This window comes from Protopterus annectens, chromosome 13.part0 (genome assembly GCF_019279795.1).
Source record: "Protopterus annectens isolate FY-2018-M chromosome 13.part0, PAN1.0, whole genome shotgun sequence".
NCBI lineage: Eukaryota > Metazoa > Chordata > Ceratodontiformes > Protopteridae > Protopterus > Protopterus annectens.
The window spans coordinates 1,127,671,684-1,127,696,683 of NC_056747.1; the positions used below are offsets into that span (position 1 = coordinate 1,127,671,684).

Below are 25,000 nucleotides of genomic sequence, written 5' to 3' on the forward strand. Positions count from 1 at the left end.
CATAAAACACTTCCAAAAGGAAGAAAGAAAACTTACAGGATGGAAGAAGGACCAGGTCTGAATGGTCTTCAGCATAATAATTTCTTATAGAAAGGTCTGTCCAGGCCTGGGGAAGGAGGGAGGGTCAAGAAAGAAGGCAAGAAGACAACTAACATGGAACGTTATGGTAGGTACATAACTCTTAATGTTAAGTTGTCAATCTCGCCTTCATTCTTGCTTGATGGGACCGCGTCCCTAGCACCTCTATCCTGGGTGGCTCAATGGAACAGACTCTTGAGGACTGTAGAGCCAAAACTGGCTCTGTCCCTGGAGGCCAAGTCCAATTTGTAATGGGAAACAAAAGTATGAGGAGTGGCCCAAGTGGCGCTGCACAAATAGTGTCTAAAGGAAGTCTAGCTTGAAAGGCTGTAGAAGTAGCTAAGCTCCTAGTTGAATGTGCTTTAGGTTTTGAGCACAGCTGTTTTCCCCGAGCAGATAAATTTCAGAGATGACCAAGAAAGCCATCTAGACAAGGTCACTTTAGAAACAGGAAGGCCTTTCTTATTATCCGCATAGGAAACAAAAAGTTGATCAGATTTCCTAAATTTTTTTGTTCTGTCCAAATAATATCTGAGTTGACGGTGGACATCAAGATAATGTAGTTTTTGTTCGGCTCTGTCTGAATAGTTTGGGAAAAATACAGGGAGATCAATGGATTGATTCAAATTGGTCTTTGAGGCGACCTTAGGCAAAAAGGTCGGATTAGTTCTCAATGATACTCTGTCTTTGTGAAAAACCAAATAGGCGGGTCGAACCGATAGACCATGAAGTTCAGACACCCTCCTGGCGATGTAATAGCCACTAGGAATAAAGTTTTCCAAGAAAGAAATTTCAAGGAACAAGAAACAGCTGGCTCGAAGGGGGAAGAATCAAGGATGTCAGCACTAAATTTAGATCCCACTGAGGAGGAGGATTCCTGATTGGAGGCTTTAGCAGGAAAATTCCTTTCAAGAAGGCCCTGCAGAGCCTATGGGACATAATATTGTGATCTGCGATCCCGACATGAAAGTTCGAGATAGCAGCCAATTGAACTCTGACTGTGGAAGAAGAGGAGCCTGCATGAAAAATCTCTGCTAAGAAGTCCAGGACTGCCTGAACAGGGGCAGTGAAAGGATCAATACTCTTGGCCTTAGCCCAATAAGAGAAACGTTTCCATTTGCTTGCATAAATCCTCCTGGTAGAGGATTTTAAAGAAGCTACTATGATGTCTCTAACTGGGTTAGAGATCAAAGGAAGCCTGGCTAAGGAAGGAAGTGGAGCAACCATGATGTGAGGTTGAGAGAAGGGATAGACCGGTGCAGCTGACCGGATTGGTGAATCAGAAGATCTGGCACTGGGTCCAGATGCCACGGCTGCACCAAAAGGTGACGATGGAGGAACGGGAACCAAACTTGTCGAGGCCAGTAAGGGGCAATGAGAATCAATTTGGCTCTCAAAGCGGTTGCCTTCTGGATAACTTGAGGGATCAGAGCAAATCGGCGGAAGGCATAAAGAAGTCCCTGGGGCCAATCCTGGGTCAGAGCGTCTCTGGGGGGATGGCCTGGAAGAGGGAAGAGAGAGAAGAAGTCTGGGCATTTGCTGTTTTGGGGAGTAGCAAAAAGATCGCAACATGGACGACCCCAATCCAGAAAAATCTCTTCCGCTATAGATTGCTTGAGAGACCACTCGTGAGGCATGAGAATAGCTCTGCTCAATCTGTCCGCTACAATGTTGGTTTTCCCAGGGATATGCGTTGCTACCAGAAACCGATGAGAGGAGATTGCCCATTGCCATAGTCTGAGCGCTTCTCGACACAAGGGTAGGACTTGGTTCCGCCCTGTTTGTTGATATACCAAACTACAGACATGTTGTCTGTGTGGACTGCAATTGTCCCTACGGGAAGAAAGTCGTTGAGGGCTTGCAACGTTAAAAGCACTGCTCTCATCTCCAGGACATTTATGTGCAGGTGGTATTGGAACGGCTGCCACGTCCCATGAACCATCCTGCCCTGATAATGACCCCCCCCACCCGATCAGGGAGGCATCCGTGGTGACAGTGGCTACCGGGGATGGGGGTACAAAGTGTCTGCCTTGGTGAACCTGGGGAGATGTGATCCACCAAGCAAGATGATCTTTGCAAGTCTGTGTCACCAGAATCTGGTGACGCATTGGAAGTTGTTGGTACGACCACTGTGTGAACAGCATCCACTGAAGAAGGCGCATGTAGAAGCGAGCCAGGGAAGAAGAGTAATGGCCGCAGCCATGAGGCCTAATACTTTTAGAACCATTCTGGCCTGTACTTTCTTGTTGGCTAGAATGATCCTGACATGACTTTGAATGTCTGAAACTCTTTGATCTGTAAGGGTAGCTGACATCCGAACAGTGTTTAAGTTTGCGCCTATGAAAGTAATAGACTGGCAGGGCGATAAGGATGACTTTTCATAGTTTATCGAGATGCCCAAAAGAGTACAAAGCTTTATTGTGTAATCCCTGGCTTGAATAAGCTGATGCCTGGTGGTGGCTGAAAGGAGCCAGTCGTCGAGATACGGAAACACCTGGAATCCTTGGCGTCTCAGGTGAGCCGTGACCACTGCCATGCATTTGGTGAACACTCTGGGGGCTGTAGTGAGACCAAAGGGCAGGGCTCTGAACTGGAAATGACTGGACCCCAGCCGAAAGCGGAGAAATCTCCTGGAGCGTCTGTGAATTTTGATGTGATAGTACGCATCCTGAAGATCTATTGAGCACATCCAGTTGTCCTTCTGTAAGAAGGGCAGAATTGACTGAAGAGTGACCATTCGGAATCTTGTCTTCCTCACAGACTTGTTGAGTCTGCTGAGATCCAATATTGGTCTCCAGTCTCCCGTCTTTTGGGGACCAAAAAAGAACCTTGAGTAGATTCCGGCTCTGAATGATCTGTCGTAACTGGCTGAATGGCTCTTTTTTGCAGAAGTTTTAAGACTTCTAACTCTGCAATTTCCCTTAGACCAGGTGGTACATCTGGAAGGGAATTTGAGTGATAGAAAGGACTTTCCTCGAAAGGAATTTTGTAACCCTCGGATATGATCGACTGTACCCATCTGTCTTGAGTGAGGAACGCCAGGCTTCTGGGTACAGCGATAGTCTTCCCCGACTGCCTCCAAGGATGGACAGCCGGGCAACATCTCAGGGATGCTGAAAGGGCTTGTCAGAGAGAGGCTCTCTGTTTCCCTGGTTTTGGACCCCCTCTGCCTCTAGAGCGGCGTCTGTTGTTGTTACCCCTCTGCCTCTAGGGGTAAACTGACCACGTGAATCGGCGTGACTCCTTGGGATTTGCGGAACCACATTTTGCCACCTTTCTGTCCTTTGGGGTAAGGTCTACAAGGGCTGAAAAAACGGACTCCTACGCCAGAAAGAGTCTTCCCGTCCTCCTCACACCTGGTCAAAGTTTCCTTCACTTGAGGGCCAAACAAAGCTGACCCATCAAAGGGAGAATTTGTGAAGGACACCTTAAAGGGATCTGCAAAGTCACATAGCTGCATCCAGGCTTGGCGTCTAAGGGCCACACCTGTACCTCTTGGCCCTACCGCTCCATCAGCAGCATATGATATTAGCCGCATGGAGGAGTTTGCAATGGAATTAAGGGTTCCTAGCTGCGAAGCAATTTTTTCCCGAGCTCCTGCAGCTGTAGGATCCTGTACAACATCACCTAGCTCCTTAAGGATATCCCTTTGGAGTCTGGTGAAGTGACATAGGTAATTCAGCGAACGCATAGCAAAGGTCGCTGAGGAAAACATCCGCTTACCGTACCTATCCATGGTCCTAGAGTCCTTATTAGGAGGATGGACGGGTACGGAAGGATCTGCAAGTTCCTTCTTGGTGACAGCAGCCACCACCATGGCATCAGCGGGGACACCCTTAGTGAGGAATTGCTTATCACATGGGGCAGTAATAAATTTTGAAGGCCTCCTAGGGACTGGCTCTACAGAGTCAGGAGCAGCCCACGCCTTTCGAGCAATAACTTGCATAAGGGGGTCGAAAGGCGGAGACACCCAGGAGGTGGAGGGCCGAGATCCAAACGCCTCTAGGTATACTGACTCATCCTCAGAGGGATTATTGGTGGGCCAATTTCCCCTCTGTCTAAGGAGTTCTAGGATGTCTGAGAAGGAGACATCCTCAGAGGGGGCTCTTGGGGATCCCTCTGACTCATCTAAGTCAGTATCTGAAGTGATAGACTCGGGGGAGTCTACATGTTTCCTCTTACAAGTCCTCTTTCTAGGAGGATCTCCCGAAACATCAGGAGAATCCTCGGAAGAGGGGGATATTCCCAATGGGGAAACCTGAGGCGGAGGATCTCTGGGTCCTGTAGCAAGAGAAGTGGCAGAGATGTCAACAGGCACTATAGAGGGAGGAGCTAAGGGAACAGACTGCTGGCTGATACCAGTGGCCAGCACACTCTTCATCACCTCGAATGCTCCCCTCCCAGGAAGGTCCGAGAGAACCCGTTCAAGAGCTAGGAACTCCAGGGACCACCGAAGGGAAGTATCCGAGGCAGATGTCGGAGCCGAGCTCACCAAGGCCGAGGCTCCAAGGGAAGAGCGGGTTCGGACAAGGGTCCGATGCCACTCACCTCGGAGGAGACCATGGAAGCCCAGCCACGAATCCCTCTAAGGAAGGTCTCGAAGAGGAGATAGAGTAGAGGCTGAAGGAACAGAAGGGGTATCTGTCCCTCAGCCGTAGCAGTAACCATTCCGAAGACTCCAACTCCAAGCTCTGGGGTAGAGTTGAAGGAGGAACTGCAATGGGGTGTGGACCAATAGCCGTCTGTTGAGACTGACTATGTAACATTTGGGCCAGTGCCTGTGACTTAAGTAATCTACTGACCACTCTCTAAATCATGGTCAGAAAGCCTGGATGACCTTGAAGATCGGCTCCGATGGCTCCGTTCCGAGAGGAGAGGTGAAGCCGGAGCCGAAGTATTGGCTCCAAGGAAGGAGACCTAGACCTCTTCCTCGAAGGAGCCATCGGAACCGATGAAACTATTGAACCTGTCGGAGCCGACAACTTATCGGAGCCGACAGGTATATATATATATATATATATATATATATATATGTGTGTGTGTGTGTGTGTGTGTGTGTATGTGTGTGTGTGTGTGTGTACTCACGCATACATGAGAGTGTATGTGTGTATGTATATCTATATATAAATATATATTTATATCTATGTATATATATATATATATATTTTATATATATATATATATATATATATATATATATATATATACATATATTTCTCTGCATATAATATATATATATATATATATATATATATATATATGTACTCATACATACATGAGAGAGTGTGTGCATGTATATCTATATCTATATATATATATATATACATATATATATATATATATATATATATATATATATTTATCTCTCTCTCTCTTTCTGTCTATATATATATATATATATGTATGTGTGTGTGTGTGTGTGTGTGTGTGTGTATACATATATATATATATATATATATATATATATATATATATATATACACAGTGGATATAAGAAGTGTACACACCCCTGTTAAAATGAATCATTTCAAAGCTTTTCCCACCTTTAATGTGACCTATAACTTGTACAATTCATTTGAAAAACAAATAAATCTGTTAGGGGAAAAATATAAAAAAAAAAAAATGTACAATAAGCTGGTTGCATAACTGTGCGCACCCTTAAACTAATACTTTGTCAAAGCACCTTTTGATTTAATTACAGCATTTAGTCTTCTTGGGTACACACCTGCCATCAATTAAAGAGACTCTGATTAACCCCAAATAACATTCAGCTGTCCTAGTAGGATTTTCCTGACATTTACTCAGTTGCCTGCTACAGCAAAAGCCATGGTTTGCAGAGAGCTTACAAAGCATCAAAGGGATCTCATTGTTGAAAGGTATCAGTCAGGATAAGGGTACAAAAAACATCCAAAGCATTGGATATACAATGGAACACAGTGAAGATAGTCATCAAAAAGTGGAGAAAATATGGGACAGCAATGACGTTACAAAGAACAGGACGTCCCTCCATAATTGATGAAAAGACAAGATGAACACTGGTCAGAGAGGCTGCTAAGAGACCTACAGCAACACTGAAGGAGCTTCAGGAATTTCTGGCAAGTACTGGTTGTGTACTACATGTGACAACAATCCACCGTATTTTCCACATGATTGGACTATTGTAATATGGAAGCCTTTTCTTACACAGAAAAACATCCAGGCATAGCCGGCTTTAGGCATAGGCCAACTAGGCAGCCACCTAGGGCGCCTCTTTGATAGGGGCACTTTTCCAGTATTTATTTGGTGTAGGTAGACCAGGATGAGGGCACTGGGTGGTGTGGTGGGGGGTGCCGTGGTGCCCTTTTGCCTAGGGCACCAGTTGACCTAAGGCCACTCCTGCATCCAGGCCTGGCTAAAATTTGCAAAACAATACATTTAGTCTCCCAAAAGCGTGTGGGAAAATGTGCTATGGTCTGATGAGACCAAAGTTGAACTTTTTGGCCACAATTGCAAAAGGTATGTTTGGTGCAAAAAAACACTTCACATTACCAAAAGAACATCATCTCCACAGTGAAGCATGGTGGTGGCAGTATCATGCTTTGGGTTGCTTTTCTTCAGCTGGAACTGGGGCTTTAGTCAAGGTGGAGGGAGTTATGAACAGTTCCAAATACTAGCCACTTTTGGCTCAAAACCTTCAGGCATCTGCTAGAAAGGTGAAGACGAATAGGAATTTCACCTTTCAACATGACAATGACCCCAAGCATACATCCAAATCAACAAAGAATGGCTTCACTAGAAGAAAATTAAAGTTTTGGAATAGCCCAGCCACAGCCCAGACCTAAATCCAATAGAAAATCTGTGGGGTAACCTGAAGAGGGCTGTGCACAAGAGATGCCCTCACAATCTGACAGATTTGGAGCGCTTTTGCAAGGAAGAGTGGGAAAATCTTGCCAAGTCAAGATGTGCCATGCTGATAGACTCCTACCCTAAAAGGCTGAATGCTGTAATTAAATCAAAAGGTGCTTCAACAAAGTATTAGTTTAAGGGTGTACACACTTATGCAACCAGCTTATTGTACATTTTTTATTTTTTTTATATTTTTCCCCTAACAGATTTGTTTGTTTTTCAATTGACTTGTACAGGTTATAGGTCACATTAAAGCATATATGTATATATATATATATATATATATATATATATATATATATGTATATATATATATACACACACACACACACACACACACACACACACACACACACACACACACACACACACACACACACACACACACACACACACACACACACACACACACACACACACACGCACACACACACACACATATGCACACACAAGCACACACATATATAAATATGCAAACACACACACATATATAGATAGATTTCTTTTGATCTAAAAACACATTCTGTCAAGAAAAAAAAAGCACTGAAAAAAACGATCACAATTGATTTAAAGCACATTTCATCAAAAACACAAATAACTGAATTATATTTCATAGAAATTTTGATGTAGTCTGAATAGACCTCCTAAACCTTTTTATTGCTCTTTTAGTTCCTTTGCCCCCATACCCTTGTCAGCCTATTTTGTTATTGCTGAGGGTATTGTCTTCTCATGATTGCTTTTAGCTCGTTCTTTGCATTGACTGGGCAGTACATGATATCTGGAACATTTCATAGCGATTAGGAATGAACCTGTCATCTTTTCCAGAATTACCAGTTTTGCCTCTTGTTTTGTGAGAGGCAGGACATGCTGTCCTGGTAGAGCACTAGAATGTGGGCGTCTTTCCTGCTTTTCACACAGCATGCAATAGTGCAGCGTTAACCTCTTGTATTCTCTTGGAATTGCTCAGGCACTAACCACAGTCCATAGCTGCCCTCCAAGGACAGGAGTGGTTTGGCTCATAATAGTTCCATCCTGAGATGATACACCCAACATTAATCATATGTTCTGCTGACAGTGGCTAGTAGGTGACCAGTAGTACAGTCACAAGTGTAACAGCTGTGTTGACTCATTAGGTTTTGTTTTCAGTTTAACATAAACTGCATTAAAATGTATCCACATTTCTCTGAATATATGACTGTGCAAATTGATTTCAGCTGCATTAAAATATATCCACATTTCTCTGAATTTATGACTGTACAAGTGTATTTGTTTACTAAATGCAGTCTGAAATCTGAAGGTTGTTCTTGATAGCTTATACTTTAAAACAAATGTTGCAGAACTGGAGATTTGAGTTTTTCTGTAATTAATGGACATGTTCATTTTCTGAGATACAATACATCTCTTACCCATGCTGGCTAGTCTTTTTTTGTAACATATTTTTTTGTCTGCTGACAGTACAGGTAACAAATTGAAAAGGATTGAATGAAATGTAATAGAAAATCTGAACCAGACAAACTTCAGATTTATTTATTTGCATACCAAGTAACTAAGAATGTTAAATCAACAATGACATTTTTAGCAATGATCCAGGCTAACCTTAATTTTAAAAACAGAATTAAACATTGAAATTGTCAGTGAGTTAACAGTAGCAAAAAAATGTTAAACAAATCACAGGTAAATCTAGGAAATGATTTTAATGTTGCTCAATGCCAGAAGTCTTACAGAAACCTGGTTCAAGGCTCCTGAGAGCACCCCAGCACTATCAGGTTATACCGCCCCAAAATCTGGGACACCCACACCTCAAGACTGGGGAGACCATCCAGGTGCAATTAACCAGCAAATTGTAGCATGTTACAGGCCACCCTCACAAACTCAGGAAAACACTAGAGGGGATAAATGTATCACCAAACACCATCATACTAGGTGACTTAGCCCAAAAGTTCCTGGAATTCATAAACTCAAATGCCATGGAACAGCTAGTCACCATCCCCACAACAGGAGAAAACATACTTGATCTCATCATCACGAACATGGGAGCACAATGTTCAACACCGGAAGTATACCCTCACTGGTGAGATCAGATCACAAACCTGAAATAAAAACTTCACACTTCTAAAGACTAGTGTGGTCTCCTTAAAACAGTATTCAAGCCGCTGAATCTGCCTTTCTACCAGCACCCTGGAATTTCATGATAAAAGGCAATCCCAAACAAAAAAGACTCTTTGTTGTACAAAGCAGCTGCCCAGTCTGGTGGACCCCAGCCATAAACAAACTCTACAACAAAAGGAGGAAGCTACTACAAGATAGAGAAAGACACCCTTGATCACTATAAGTAAAAATAAAATCATCCAAAGCAAATTTTGAGAGAAAAATAGCTAAAGACTCAAAAGACAATCATACCTGGGAGGAAACTCCCAGATATGTTCAGAACTAGTTCAAAATAATGTGAAGATTACTGATCCTACAGACATCGCTAACATACTGGCTGACAGGTTCAGTGCAAACTTCTCCCTCCCTCCCCCCCAAAAGGAGAGATAAACATCTCCAACACCCAAAAGCAAAAACACAGCATCCATGGGACCTGATGGTGTCCGATGAATTGAACCCACAGCTAGGCAACTGTGGTCCCATCTGCAAAGCCATGGAGAGGATCATAATGGACCTCATAAATAAAGACATAGGGAATTTGCAGACTTTGGATCCATCCCAGTTTGGCTTTGATCATGCTTCTAAACTTGGTTGACTTTTGAAACAGTCACCAAAGCCATTGATGAGGGAAAGGCAGTCCAGGTATCATTGAAAACTCATCAGCTTAAATGTTAACCCATACATCACAAGATGGGTTGCAAACTGGCTGAGTGACAGAACCCACAGGGTCAGAGTTGCTGGCGCCATGTCAGACTCAAAGCCTGTCACAAGTGGTGTACCACAGGGCTCAGTCCTGGGCCCACTCTTGTTTGGCATTCTGACACAGATATCCTACAGAAGGGTCTCACAGAAACGGATAACTGGTGCCAGAGCCATGGCCTAACCACTGAGCACAGAAGAAGTTATCAGGGACCTAGGGACACAGGTTGATAGTAGTCTGTCATTACACCCATGTAGCCCAATTAGTTAGGAAGACCTTCTACCTTGCCCACCTTATCATGAAGCATCAGACCAATGATTGAGTATAATGCCCCATTCGGAATGTATCTGACCCGACACTTGCAGCAGCTTGAGAGGCCACAAAGTTCCTCACCAAAAGGATAAAGGGTCTCAAACATCTGTCCTATGCTGCCCGACTGAAAGAACGCTCAGAGGTGACCTTTGCCTAACATACAAGGCCATGTCAAACCCAGATTTGTTGAATATGCTTCACCTCAAAAATCTAGATCCATCAGAGCCACAAGATAGATTCATCACCCAAAGACTCCCTATGCTGTGGAACAAAATCTGGATGGGAGATCGCAGATATCGACAGAGGCACAGCAAACAGATAGCCTAGTATGAACCTATGAACCTATGATTTTAATGTTGCTGCTAACAGTTTGACAATGGATGGAGAACCAAGAACCTATATGGTTATCAAAGATGTCTTACTGCTACTCAGTATCAGACAAGCTGCACTATAATGGTGAAATTATTAAGTGTGAACCTGTTTCTGAGAGACTGACAATCTGCAATAGAGAAGTATATTCTGGGTGTAGGATAGATGTTTAAGGTGCTGGACTGATTTCTACGGTCTAAAGAAGTGTGTTCAATAATGCATGATCCTGATTACTGAGAAGTGTCCACTCCCAGCTCAGCATAAGGCTTGTGTGGAGTAGTGGACTGAGGGTTCTGTGACTTGTGGAAAGTATGTAGTACATGCGTGGATGTATCAGCTCAGTTTGTTCTCCAAAGAAGGGCAAAGCCTGAGTACTAGACTGTAAAAAAGGAACTCTTTTCAAGTTGAAAAGGCAGCCAGCCCACGTACATGACAGTCTCACAGTTATGTTGTAATTTGAATAAAATAACCCGCATAACTAATAATCTCACAGTGATTCTGTGATGTAGATGGTAGAACCCCTGTGACTGATAATCCCACAGTGATGCTGTGATTTGGATGACAGAACCTCAAGGACTGATAATCTCGCAGTGATGCTGTGATGTGGGGACAAGAAAAAACCCATGACTAATAATGTCACAATGTTGCTGTGATTTAGGTGGGTGAACCCCCATGGCTGATAATCCCACAGTGATCTGTAGAACTGAACCTCTATAACTGATAATTTTACAGTGATGCTGTGATTTGAATGACAGAAACCCCGTGACTGCATTTCACAGTGATGCTGTGATTTTTGTGCTAGAACTTGCAAAACTTATAGTCTTAATACTATGATTTAAGTGATAGAAGCATAAACAAAAAATGTTTATGCCTCACAACGTATTGTTTGTTTGTTTGCACTAATAGTTGAGGAAATGCATTTAAAATAATATCATCCTTGATATGAGGACTCAGAATATTATGAATCAGAGATGTCCTGGACTGGAAAGACAACAATCTAGTAACAGACTTTCAGACATTTAGATTGTTTGTTTTGCTTTGAAATCACCTTGTCTTCCTTTTCTTATAAAGCACTATTTTACCTTTCAGAGAATACATCTGGCTCAGGCATCGTTCATGGTGAAAGCCTTTGGTTCTTCCTTCGTTTTAGACCTTGAATTAAATCAGTAAGTAGATATCTATTTTTACAGAGCTGAAAAACATGTACTAAAAATGTTTGCAGTTGAAGCATTTTAAAAGGTGCAGTGAAAGAGCTGCTTACTACCTAATGGATAATGCATGTCCAGTTTTCTAGGTAGCCCAGAAGTGAGTGGCTCAGGCATCCTTGTTCTTAGGCAGAATGTGTCAAGGGTTTGGATGGGACTTCTGCTGTTTGTTAGTATTCTTGCTGTGGTAATTTAACTCAAGAAGTTAAGAGTATAAGCGTCTTAACAACTTTGTGTTATAGTTCTGAGTAAGATTTCTTCAGATTTCTTTTGAAAATTGTTTGACTCGACAAATCATTTAACCAGATAGTGCTTTTGAGTTGCTCCTGAAGAGCCCCTTGTACCTAATGAGCTTAGTTAATTAGCAAATTAATAAAATAAATATCAGACTCCTACCTCTTGTGGCGGGATGGTAGCATAGTACATGTACGGGAGGAGATGATATTGTATATAGACTCAGGCTTATTTATAAAGGTATTTTATCTGGGAAGAAAGGGAACCATCCCAATGTACATCAGTACATTTATGCTGTACTGATCAGGCTGTAAAAATGGGCAAAACACATGACATCTTCAGCTTCTGTGGTTTGGCTTTATTGGCCTGAATGCCTCAATAAAAACTTATAAAAAGTATAAAGTCAGTGGGCATTCAGAAGCCATATAGCTGAAACACTTGTATGTCCTTAAAGGGTCATTTGCATATTTTCCATGGGCCTCCCTGAAAGGAAGTTTGATGTATTACACACTGAAGAATCTGTTTTTTTAGAGTCTTTTTGATGTTTACTGCCTTAATTACTTTTCTCTGTGACCTTTTTAATCTGTTGTTTTGTTCAATATCTGGAATATAGATAATGAATAGCCACCTAACAGTACTGAACCATTGTCTTTGTTTTGATGTATTTTCTATTTTTTGCGTATTTGAACTGTACCATACATTCTGCCCCATTGTATTTATAGCTTCATCGCTGTTATCCCACTACTGGGGCCATACAGAAAACAAAACACTGAAGTGTTGTAACGGGTTCATGGAATAGTAAGAAATAATTTATAAGAGGGCAGAGGATTTCAGCCATAATGCCAGAATAAAGAAAGTGGATTTGTATGCATTGAAAAACAGAAGAGAAATAGATGATTTTATATGATGGGAATGTATATATTTCTTAGAGGAGAGGTTAAACAAATTGATTCTGACGAAAAATGAGTAGATGGATCATAAACAGTATATTAGGGGGGTGTATGTTTATGGAACATGGGCATGCCATTCATGGATCTGGTTGAGGTGGTTTTGTAGGGATTCTGTCCAAAAATGAATAGCATTGTATAAGTATTAGTATTTGTTCCACTAGTGAAGTGGTAATAGGTCATTTTATTGTTGGCTTGCTTATTAACTACTCTTGATTGAGTCCTGTTTTTTGAATGCCTGTTTGTCAAAATAACCCTTTTATTTTCTCGTGGAATGGACGTATTTTGTAGAGCTGTAACTTGTTGGTCGCATCCAGGGTTACCAGATTTCCGACTGGCCAGGTAGGGACAAAGTGAAGAAAAAAAAAAGGTCTTTCATGGCAGGGTCTTTAATGACATCACACAGTTTCATATTAACAAAGTAGCTCTGTGTTTATTTTTATTTGATTGGCCCGGCCAATCAAAACAAAACAAATGGATCAGACTGCTGATCTCGGGACAGTCCAACCCTGGTCGCATCCCTGTCATATATGGTGGTCATGGAAACATAGAGTATGTGGGATAGTAATGTCAGTTTTACATAATTATGTTTCTTGTTTTTTGTGTTGTGGCATGATCTCATAGTTAACTCATTTATATGAGCACGCGCACATATACACACACATATATAGTATACATATGGTTTACTGTCATATTTTCGAAGCGAACTCCGTCGACTGCACTTTTGTCGAACATGGAAATTCGAAAACAGTAATGTTGAACACCAAAAGCCGACCTAGGAACGGTTTTAACATGGGTCGAGATAGGTATTCACTGTTATTGCCGAACTACAAACCTCTCCCCTATCTCGATCCATGTTAAAACCTGTTCCTAGGTTGGCTTTTGGTTTTCGACATTACCATTTTTGAATTTCCGTGTTTGACAAAAGTGCAGTCAATGGAGTTCGCTTTGAAAATATGATAGTAAACCATACATATATATGCGTATATATACACACACACACACATATGTATATATATATATATATATATATATATATATATATATATATATATATATATATATATATATATATATGTGTGTGTGTGGGTCTAATTCACATCACCTAAAACCCATTTGACTGACTTTCATTTCACTGAGACCAAATCACCTTCTTCTTCTTCTTCTTTCGGCTTTTTCCCGGTCAGGGATCGCCACAGTGGATCATCTGTCCGGTCATGATTGGCAGTGGAGTTTTACAGTGTCGAGTTGCCAGGCACACACATGCACACACTCACACCTAGGGCCAATTTAGAGTGTCCAATCCACCTACTGCATGTCTTTGGGATGTGGGAGGAAACCGGAGCACCCGGAGGAAACCCACGCGACCACAGGGAGGACATGCAGACTCAGCACAGAAGGCACCCCAGCCGGGACTCGAACAGTACTGAAAACTCATTTGACTGAATCTCATTTCACTGAATTGTAAGGCATAGACATGATGTGGGTTTCCATTCACCTGTGGCTTGTTTGTGATAAAAACAATTTCTATAACTTACAGAGCTGTCAGAATACTGATAGTCATGTAGAAAATAGTGTTGTAGTAGTTTTTAAATGTGGGAATGTCTCTTTACATTTTTATATGAAGTATCTAAAGTAATATGGCGGATGTTTTGTGTGTTCCCAGCAGGAGTGGCAGCATGTAGAGTACTGTAAGGCAAGTAAAAGGTATATGCCCTTTTCCCCACTTTAGTGTGATCCTGGAGTTAGATGTATAGTTAGGGGGTTGTGGGGACACAACATAGCCCCCCCCCCACTTAATTTGGTTTTATATTGTCCAGTTTCTGTTAAGACAGTAAGTAAGTGGTTTTTAAGGTTTGGAAAGGGGTAGTTATTTGTGTTGTGAGTATGTTTGTTTATGATTATAATATTTAGTCTTTTGAAATTTAGCATAGTAAGCTTTCGGTGAAATGAGATTCAGTCAAATGAGTTTTCAGTATTTTGAAATTAGATGATTTGGTGCCGGTGAAATGAAAGTCAGTCAAATGGGTTTTAGATGATGTGAAGTAGATCCATATATCTATGTATATATATATATATATATATATATATATATATATATATATATATATATATATATGGCTCTATTGTGTATGAACAAACCACCCTAATGTCATAAGTAAAACACCGACAAAATAAGTCCAATAATACACAATGGCAAAAAAAAAATGAACACAGTAATATCAAGAGCAAAAAAACTATTTCCTCTCCCGATATTAAAACTAAAACCCACCAGAACACTAGCCTCAAATTTGTCTGATTAGTTGCAGTGTTTAATGATGTTAAGGTGTACTGAGAGGGTTGGGGGAAGGGGCAGCATTAGGGTTAGGGTTACTACCCATTAATAAAGAGAACAGGGGGGCTCCATGCCCTGCACCAACTTAGTAATGTGTGATAACCCTAACCCTAATGCTGTCCCTTCCCCAGTTCTAACATTACACCTTAATGTCATTAAAACCTTCCCGTAACACCACTACACAAGACAGACTCAGACACACAAACATTCACAAACACACACAAACAGCACTGAATCTATCCCTTAACCTAGCCCATACGCTTACCATAAAGTACACAGGCTCGTGCACAAACACATAGCATCTATCCTTCACTCATCCCCAACCTTAACTGTAACTCACACATACTCTCTCACACACACACACACACACACACACACACACACACACACACACACACACACACACACACACGCTGTCACCCCCTCAACCCCTCTTACCTGTATCAACATTTCATACCATCAACATATTCACTGCTCAGCCATCTGTCCCATTAACATTAAATCACACACCTGTGTTTGTCGAACAAATGTATATTCAGTGAAACTCAGGGGGAACCATATATATGTAAAAATATATATATGTATGTGTGTATATATATATATATATATATATATATATATATATATATATATATATATATATATATGTGTGTGTGTGTGTGTGTGTGTGTGTGTGTGTGTGTGTGCATAACAGTGTGTAGAAGACTCCCTGCTACATTGGTCGTACAGGTTTGCCTTCTGCCAAAAAATACTTTGTCTTTATTTTTCTTCTGTGTGGCATATTTAGTTTTTTCTTTTACTGCTCATTAGTTGCTCTTTCGATTAATGCATTTTTTTATGTGTGTGGATACATGAGTGACCCTTTGATGAGCTAATGTTCATCCCTGCAGTTATGAGCATTTGCGTAATACAGCCTTCATTATTGTGCTATGGCTAAGTTACTGTGCAAGTGTTGTGGGAATCTGATCTTTCCTTGACATTTAGTGCATGCTATTTCAAAACCATATTAACACAGATATTTTGCCTTTGATTTTTTTTGTGTATTGGATGCACTGAAGAGAAGCAATATATGATGTAGCAAATCTGAATTATCTAGGAAGGAAGTGGTTACCTGTCCCCACTGGCAGAATTACAAGTAAGGTAGCCTCAGCAGAGGTTTTGTGGTATCACAGAAAAGGCACACTGTAATTCTTCCACAATGCAGATATTACCAATCTTTGTAATAGATATTGTTATGAAAAAGGAATGCTAGTAAACAAGACAAGTGTGACACATTCTGGTTAAATATGCTTTGCCATACAGAGGTGGGAAAGGTCACTTTTAATGTCTTAATATGGATAGGCTGTGTACTGTGCAAAAAAAAAAGAGCTGTATGCTGTGGGTGTTTCTGTATGGCTGAATCGGTTTCCAAGAAAAAGTGAAAACATTGTTCTCATTCACAAAAGTCTGAAATATGTCTCAAATGAAAAGCTTAAATGGGAAGTATAGCTGTCTGACATATCATGCCTGTCATTTGGGACACTGTGTCTTGTACCTTTTCTTAAAGATGAACATTTCCTGTTTTTAATCCCTTTCCATTCATTAAAGTCCTTAGAAAACTTTAAAAGAACTCTGTACTCCAGAAGAGCACCATTCTTAAAATATAATGAAATGTTTGTGGAAGAAACCAGTGCAGGCATATAACATTCTGTTTGTATGTACAGATTATAGAAAATAATTACGCCTTGCCAATACCCCCTTAAATTGTACCTCTTTTATGAAAGAGCAACAAGCAAGTCATTCTGGGACTAATTTGTGGATACTCGTTTGTTTTGTTAACTCCTTTTTGAAGGACGATATTGTGTAGCACTGCATAATTTGGAGTGGAGGTTTCTTCCAGAGAGGGAGAAAGCATTGTGTGACAAATCTGTCTCAGAACTGTCTTTTATGCATTTGCTGAATTAGATTTAGATCCCTGGTTATAGTGTTAGTAGGAATGTTTGATTTGTGGAGATGTAAGAGGTCTTGGACTACAGGATCCCTAATAGCCCAAAAGGCAAGGCACAGATCATCCTTAAGGGGTCTATATTACAGTGAATAAAGGACAGTTTTGGCCTTTCCTGGTAGGGCTTGTCTTTTAAGCTTATGATTTTTTAAGTTAGGAACCTCTGGGGTCTTTCCAGTTGCCTGATATGCCTAGTAAGATACATCCCAAAAGGAGCACTGTATCTGCTTATAGGTCTGAACAATGTGGAATACAGAGGGGTAAGAACTTTATTGGATCTAGATGAAAACCTTTTGCAATCAGCTGCACCATGTAAAAATACTTCGTAACCACTCTTACAACATGGCAATCAAAGGCAGGAGAATTATTAACCCATGTTCCATAATCTCTTACTGCACTTTCATTTTGAAGTGGGGTGCTGCCTATACTGTAAACTGTATGAAGGAATTGTTTACCAAATATGATGAAATTGCAATTTTTAGCATTTAGTTTTAACCAATTTTTTGATCACCAGTTGCTGACATGTATAAGTTCCAGATGGTGCTCCTGTGTATCAGATGAGAACTTGAGGATGATACCAAGTTTGTAGTCATCTGCAAACCAATTTAGCCAAAAATCAGCATTTGTAATTTGGAGATCTGTGAAGTAGATTTCAAATAGCAGGGGTCCCAGCACAGAGTCATCAGGAGTGCCATTGGTCACCTTCTCTGATATTGAGACTGTACCCGCCATCCTAACTACAGGGGGTTGTATCCCTCATCTGGTTTTCTATCCTCGTTTCCTCACAGGGGGTCAGTTTAGAACTCATTCAGGCTCTTTATTATGTCAGTATATGTTATGGAGTCAAAACCCTTATCCTTGTCAGGTATGCTGTATGAACAGCATGTCCCCTGTCTGTGGTTTGTGTTACTCTCTCTCTCTCGAAGATTACCAGATTCATTAGACAGGATTTATCCTTAGCAAAATTGAACTGCTGGGAATTAAAACGTTATAAGATTTTTGATATCATTAATAATTAGGTCAGTTATGATATATTGCATGGCTTTACAGGTGAGACTAATCAGGCTAATGGATCTGTAGTTTCTGCGGGCAGTGGTAGGTCCACCTTTGTGAGGCAGAATCATAACAGCTGAGCACCATAATTTGGGGACAAAATCAGTGGGCTAGCTAAGGTGGAACAGCTGTAGGAGTAGGTCCACTAGAGAATATTTTGTACTGCTTATCAGGCAGCTGGGTATATTATCAGGCCCTATGGATAATGTGATTTTTGTTTTAGAGACTACCTTTCGCAAGTGTTCTTTGGTTATGATGGGGGTGTTGTTTTGAGATTCTGTGGGATATGTGGGATTTGTGTAGTTGTTTGAGGTTAACATATGCACTGAATTTGTTTGCTAGCATATTGGCTATCTCTAGTGGATCCAAAGTAGGTACAGTGATTTTTGGATAAGTTCTGAGTAATGTTAGATGTTATTCCTTAGTTTCCTAATGTAACTAAAGAACAATTTGTAATTGTCTTTAACATTTGGTGCTATTCTAAGTTCATGGGATGCCTTTGTATTTCTGATGGTATTTTTTTAGTTCCTTCAATAGATTTTTTTCATGTTGACCTTGACTTGTGAGTGACTTGAGTGTTTTTTGTTTTGCTTTGCTATACAGTTTAAGAAGCTGTTTTTTTCTTTTATTGTATTTTTATTTATATGTATGAACCATCAGGTCTGATTGGCTTTTAAACATCCCATTCTTTTAGGATCTGATAGGAACTGCCAGGTGAGTGCATTTATCAGCATGCCTAAAAAATTCCTTAATTTCATAAAAAAGCTCCCTGGACTTCATCACAGAAATTTAGAAAGTTTGTACATTTCAAGTCTCTGAACTTAATTGTTTGGGGATTTTGAAGGAAAATTTTACCAGTTTGTGATTGGATTTAACTGGAGAAGGGAGTACCTTGGAGATAGTTAATAACAGTGGCAAGCTGGTAAAGATCAGGTCTTGAGTATTATGTTCTTTACTGAGTTCCTTGACAGTTTGGTCCAGGGAGTTTTTGTTTATGAAATCAAGGAATTTTTGGGCATAACCTATAGCTGAGCTATGTGTATCCCATTTTAACGTCAGGTAGTTAAAGTCTCCTAGGATAAAGGAACTCCTCTTGATTTGGGGTTCATCCAGTGTATTTGATAACCTAGCATGGTTTTCTTGATCCACTTAAGTATGATTGAGACCTCAGTCAGTTCAGGTTCTTGGTCTCTAGGGATCTGCCTAGAAGTGATGTGGTCCCTAACAAATATGGATATTCCACTGCAGTTACTGTCAGGCTGAAAGGCATGCTAGGTGCAAAACCGTGAAATATAAGAGTGCTTTGTATACTTTATAACCAAGTTTCTGTACTACTAAATAACACGTATGTCCTCCAAGTGCAGCAGACCATTAAGCTCAGGCAGTTTGTTATTTAGACTCCTGGCATTGAGCATAACCACCCTGACATAATCTGGTGCTTAATTTGTATTTGTTAGGTTGGGAGATCCATTAGCTGGACTCCAACTAAAAAAACAACAAATGCTTTAGCTAGTATGCAGAGGCCCTGAAATGAAAGGTGCAAGCCAAACGTGCCTGCCGTGCCTAGAATGACACTGATTACTAAGTCAGTTGTTGAAGCCAATCATCATTTCCCTGTACTTTGGCATCAGTCAAAGAGAAGAAAAGATTCCAGTTGTAAGGGTCTTACCTGCATTTGTGACATGCAGGGAGAGCTTTGTCATGTGTCTCTGCATACCCCTTAGGGTTCTGCATGCCAGATCACACCCATATGGATTACAACCACCTCATGAACATATTTGTTTGGTTTAAGGATCTTTAGGTCTTCTATGTGTCAGAGATTTCGGCTCCTGAAAGGCACCTTAGTGTCACCCTCTTTTTGTCCAGGCTTGTGAGAGCTGAGTCGGTGTGTCTGACAGTGGAGTCAACAAGCACTGGTGTACATTTGTTAGAAGGGTGTCTAAGTGCACTACTTTTGGAATGGTTTATTACTTTGTGACCCTAGTGCTAATAGGTACTAGAGTCACTAGGTGTTAAAGGAGCTTAGCCAAGGACTTTTTAATAGCTTCAGTGTTTGATAATTTAAAAACATATGGCCCTGAGTAGACTTGAACCCACAGCCATCCTCAGTCATAGTGTGAAGAGTATTTATGTATTTAAACTGACTTTTTTCAGACATGATCAAGCTGCCACAAACTGACCTGGTTGCTATTTTCATGTTATATTTAAGAGACATTTTGCAGTCATTTTACAAGCAGGCTGTTTAAAACATTGCATACAGACTAAGAATATAAAATGAATCATAACACATTCTTAATACAGTCTTGGTGGTATGTAGATGGTGAAGAGAGGGGTATATTATAGTATAGAAACTGTGTGGGAGCAAGTGAGGTTTTGCTGGAAGAAGGTACAGTTAAAAGAAGAATTAAGTTGTCCTCTTGTGCCTTATTTTATCCTCTGAAGTTATAAATTGCCACTTCATGAATATTTAGTTGAATAAGCATGTAAGCATTCCATAGTATCTGACGACCTTGCAGTCCTTGCTCATTCAGTGTACAGATGCTGTCTGCACACTTGTCTGTAACCATGCCATTCGTATATACTAAGTAGTATATGTCTTCCTTCATTTGTAAACACTGCTTCCTACATTTGTAACGTTGTTGTTCATGGGCAATGACTGAAGTAGGTCTTTTTGGAACATTTCAATACTTTGGTTAGCAAAAAATAAATACATAAATAAAGATGATCGAGGAGGATTTTTTAAATGTGGTCAGGGTAGGTTCGCTGGCAATGTCTGAGAGAAAGGAGTTTAAAACTTCAGGGCCTAGTTTGGTAAAGTCATATTCTTTAGTGTTAATTAAGGGCATAAAAGATTAAGTGCACCTGCAGAATGATAAGTTAAGGGTTATTTTTTTTTTCCATTTAGGATGAGCTTATTAGCCAGTGCTGGACGGTTGCATAGAGCACTTGTGAATGAATACGTGTTACCTAATGTTATGGCAAACGTAACTACATTAGATAAGTAATGACAGTACTGTGTATGCTGGCTGCAAAGATTTATGAGACAATGCAATTTACATCAAGCCTTTTGGTGTGATCATTGTTACTGCAGTTACTGCTGTTTATTTCAGTTTGTTCTTTTAGCGTATCATTTTACATTAAGTCATTAAGTTTTGAGCTTTGCATTGTTTTATAGTTTCCCTCTGTTGTAAATACTACATATTCTAGTTTTGGAGGAAGAGTATTTTTGACTATTTTCAGGAGTTCAGATAAAGGTAGCACGCAGATTTTAGGATAGTATGGCATTTTTGAAAGTATACTGCAGTGGTGGTGCTGCGGTAGCGTTGTCGCTTCGCAGTAAGATGTTGTCTTGTTCGATTCTCAGCTAGAGCATCTTCTGTGTGGAGATATGTGTAAATGGGCGTACCTTTGTTGAAGGTTATGCGTCAGGGCTGGCAACTCGGCACATAAAAATCTACTGCCAAGCATTAGCGAACCGGAGTTCCGATGTGGTGACCCCTAACCGGGAAAAGCCTAAAGACACAACAACAACAACATGACATTTTTGAAAGTAATTTCAGCAAATTCAATAAATGTCATGTGGATCTAGGTAAATTTGTAGGTATTTGTATATTTATACAGGTAGAATTTTGTCATACCAGTAATTGGTTAATTATACGTGTTTGATGCTGCCTAGTTATGAGACATAGTGAATGACAATTCATTTATTTAATGGGGGGTGCACAAGGAGTTTATGGAAATGGAATTGATAGCAGTCCTCTAAACTTTGCTGTTGTAGGTGATTTTGTAGGTCTGTTCTATTATTTTCCGAACTGGGTAGTAGGCAGATGATCTTATGATGTGGGAGCTCTGCTGGTGATTTTTATTAATACAGACAAACAGAGTAAGAATTGAAAATGAGCCTTAGGGTACCCCTTCTAGAAGGGTGGATTCACTTGAGTATGCAATTTGGACGTGGACTTTAAATGGCCTGTTTTCAGATAACTTTTTCACCATATTGTAGAAATGTACTTGAAATCTTTTTTTTCAAGTTTCATTATTAAAGGGTCATGATAATATAGGCTGAAGGTGTGATGCAAATCTATAGATTCTGCACCTGTTAGTTCCTCCTTATTCATGTTATTGCAGATGTGATCTGCAGCTGTACAGAGATCAGGCTATGTGGTATATGCTAGTTAAAAGCCTTGTTCATCCCTGCTGGACAGTGGCATAGGGTGCTGACTTGTTGGAATATGGGCTAAATTCTTGGCTAGGCTTGTAAGGGCCTCAGAGCCAAATAGCCTAGTAACTTCCTATGATCCCATTAGTTGTTGTGTCTTTTCAGCTTTTCCCGGTTAGGGGTTGCCACAGCGGAACTCCAGTCCGCTAATGATTGGTAGTTGAGTTTTACGTGCCGAGTTATCAGCCCTGACGCACAACCTTCCTGAAATGGATGAATGATTGTATCCCAGCATAAATTAGATTTTCAAGGATTTTAATTTGCAGAGGGAGTTTGGCTTTTAGGTGCTAACTATCAGGGATTTTGGATTTGCAGCTTTAGATTAGTGGTTATAATTTTTCATTCTTGTGGTATGAGGCTGGTTTCTAAGGTCAGATGATAATAAAGGAGATGCTTTTGAGATGACTGCTGGTCTTTTTTGAAAACTTAGATGAAATGAACTATTGTCCCAATGTTATGATAATAAGGGCTTTGTAATTAGCTTATATACTACATTTGCAAAAGAAGGTGATAACTGGAAAGTGTTATCTAATGCAATGCATTCATTGAAGTAAGAGGCAGATAGTATGGGGTTAGGGGTAGTGGGGTGCGAATATGGTAGTAAGGGGTACAGTAGCTGAACTATGACATGTCCCCCGACTGATCTGTAGTAACAGTGAGCTGTTTAGTTATTAAATTTGTTTTTGCTGTTGTTGATGATCCCAGTAGATTTTTCAGATTTTGCACTAGAGATACAGATATGGTAGGATTTTTTTGCCTTTAATAAAAGCCAAGAAGAAGAGTCACAACTTTAACCGTTGGCCAGTATTGATACGAGCAGCAGATTGGTATGAGCTGCTGTACGTTGATATGACCACTTTGCAATTATTGTTTGAAAGATTCTCATGAATAAATCACACTGAATGTATACAAGATCACTCTGTAATCTTGCCCTTTCATAGCTACATTTTCATTTGGATATCGTGGCAGCAGCATTTTAAGCTACACCTGTCACTGAACACACCTTTTTCATTCTTATTATTCAGGACTCTGTTCCATTTGCAGCACTGAGGTGTTGATCCCAGAGATGTAATTTCTAGTGACAAGTGTAGGCTTCCAGGTTTATTAGTTAGATAACAGGTGCAAAGTGTTTCTTGTTCCTTTATAAGATAACAAAGTAGAAATGGAGAGAATTGTCAAGCTGACTGTTGCGTCACTGACAGCCATCATAATGGAGCATAAGGTGATCAGTGCAAGATATTCCTGAATGCCTTAAAAGTAGTATGTTTTAAAACAATTTTTAAATCCTTTATCCCACCAGTCAGCAGGCTTTGCAGTATAAATATAATCACTGCAGAGTCATTGCACCTTCAAGATAAGAGGAACTTCTTTATTGCAGTAGCCTTCTAGAATATTGTGGGATTTGAACAATTCTCTGAAAATCAAAATTCACACATTTCTTAGACAGCTGATGTCATAATGGCATATGCAGCCAGTGCCTTAAATACTTTTACCATGAAGACTGAACACACTCCGTTGGAAATTAATGGACTTTTTTAAATTAGTAAATTTGTTATAACTTTTGAAGTGCTTACTGTTTTTACTGGCTTTTCTAAAGTCACCTCCTTTCACTATTTGGCTTTCTTCATTACAACGTTGCTCATTCTAGCAGTTTTCAGCAGAGGTAACTAAACATTTTCTTTTTTGTAAGTTCTGTATCTCTCAATCCAAGCATTTAATTTCTCCAAAATCTGATGCACTTGTTTTATATTTCAGTCTTTGCAATTTCATGCCAGGTTTACTCAATTTGTCTTTGTATTTTTTTCTGCCCACTACCTACTGACCGTCAGTCCACCTGACCAGCCCATTTGCTGCTCCTAGGCAACAGACAGTCATGGGAAGCAATCATCCAAGCAGCCATCATAGTTTCCTATGTTCATTATTCCTCCTGCATGTCAGCCTGAGTGAGCAGATGTCTCAAAGTGTAGGTCTCTTTCAGCATGTGCATTTATGTGCTTGATAATGCCTGCTACTGACCAGTACCTGCTAAATAGGGAACACTCTCTGTGGTAGGTGGTTGCCCCTGGCACATTTATGCTGCATGTCCTGAAACACCTGGTCATAACTGCGCCTTCCCTCTTGATGAGTAAGATGGCATTGGAGACTCACCCCCATCCTTCCATGCTGGCTCCCCGGTCTCAGGGTCACCATTTGTTTCTAGGTCACTTAGGTCTCAGAGCATTATGTAGTTTGGACAACTGGACAAAAGATGTAATTTTTTTTTATTTAAAATGTCAGTCTTAACACTCTACTCAGTGAGCAACCCAAAATGAAGCTGATTAATACAGATATATGGGTAAATATTGCCCACTATTTTTTTGTTAGTTACTTCATTAACAGAACTGTGTAACTATATTTTTGTTCTAAACACTGTAAGACATATGCATGTTATCTATATATACCATGCTTATTTAACAATTTTTGAAACATTTAAAATGTACATTACTGGCAGCAGCAGCAGCATTGTGTTCAGATTCAAATAATTTAAGCAT

General features: G+C 40.3%; 1 protein-coding gene across 5 annotated transcripts in view; it reads left to right on the forward strand.

The window, feature by feature from the left end:
* The window catches only part of ADAM11 (ADAM metallopeptidase domain 11), a 1,438,613-nt gene that overhangs the window by 101,133 nt on the left and 1,312,480 nt on the right, over nucleotides 1-25,000 (forward strand). For all 5 annotated transcript variants that reach the window (XM_044055102.1, XM_044055103.1, XM_044055105.1 and 2 more), the window contains exon 3: nucleotides 11,582-11,658. In XM_044055102.1, coding sequence (XP_043911037.1) covers nucleotides 11,582-11,658 — 77 coding nt within the window. The remainder of the gene's footprint in view (nucleotides 1-11,581; nucleotides 11,659-25,000) is intronic.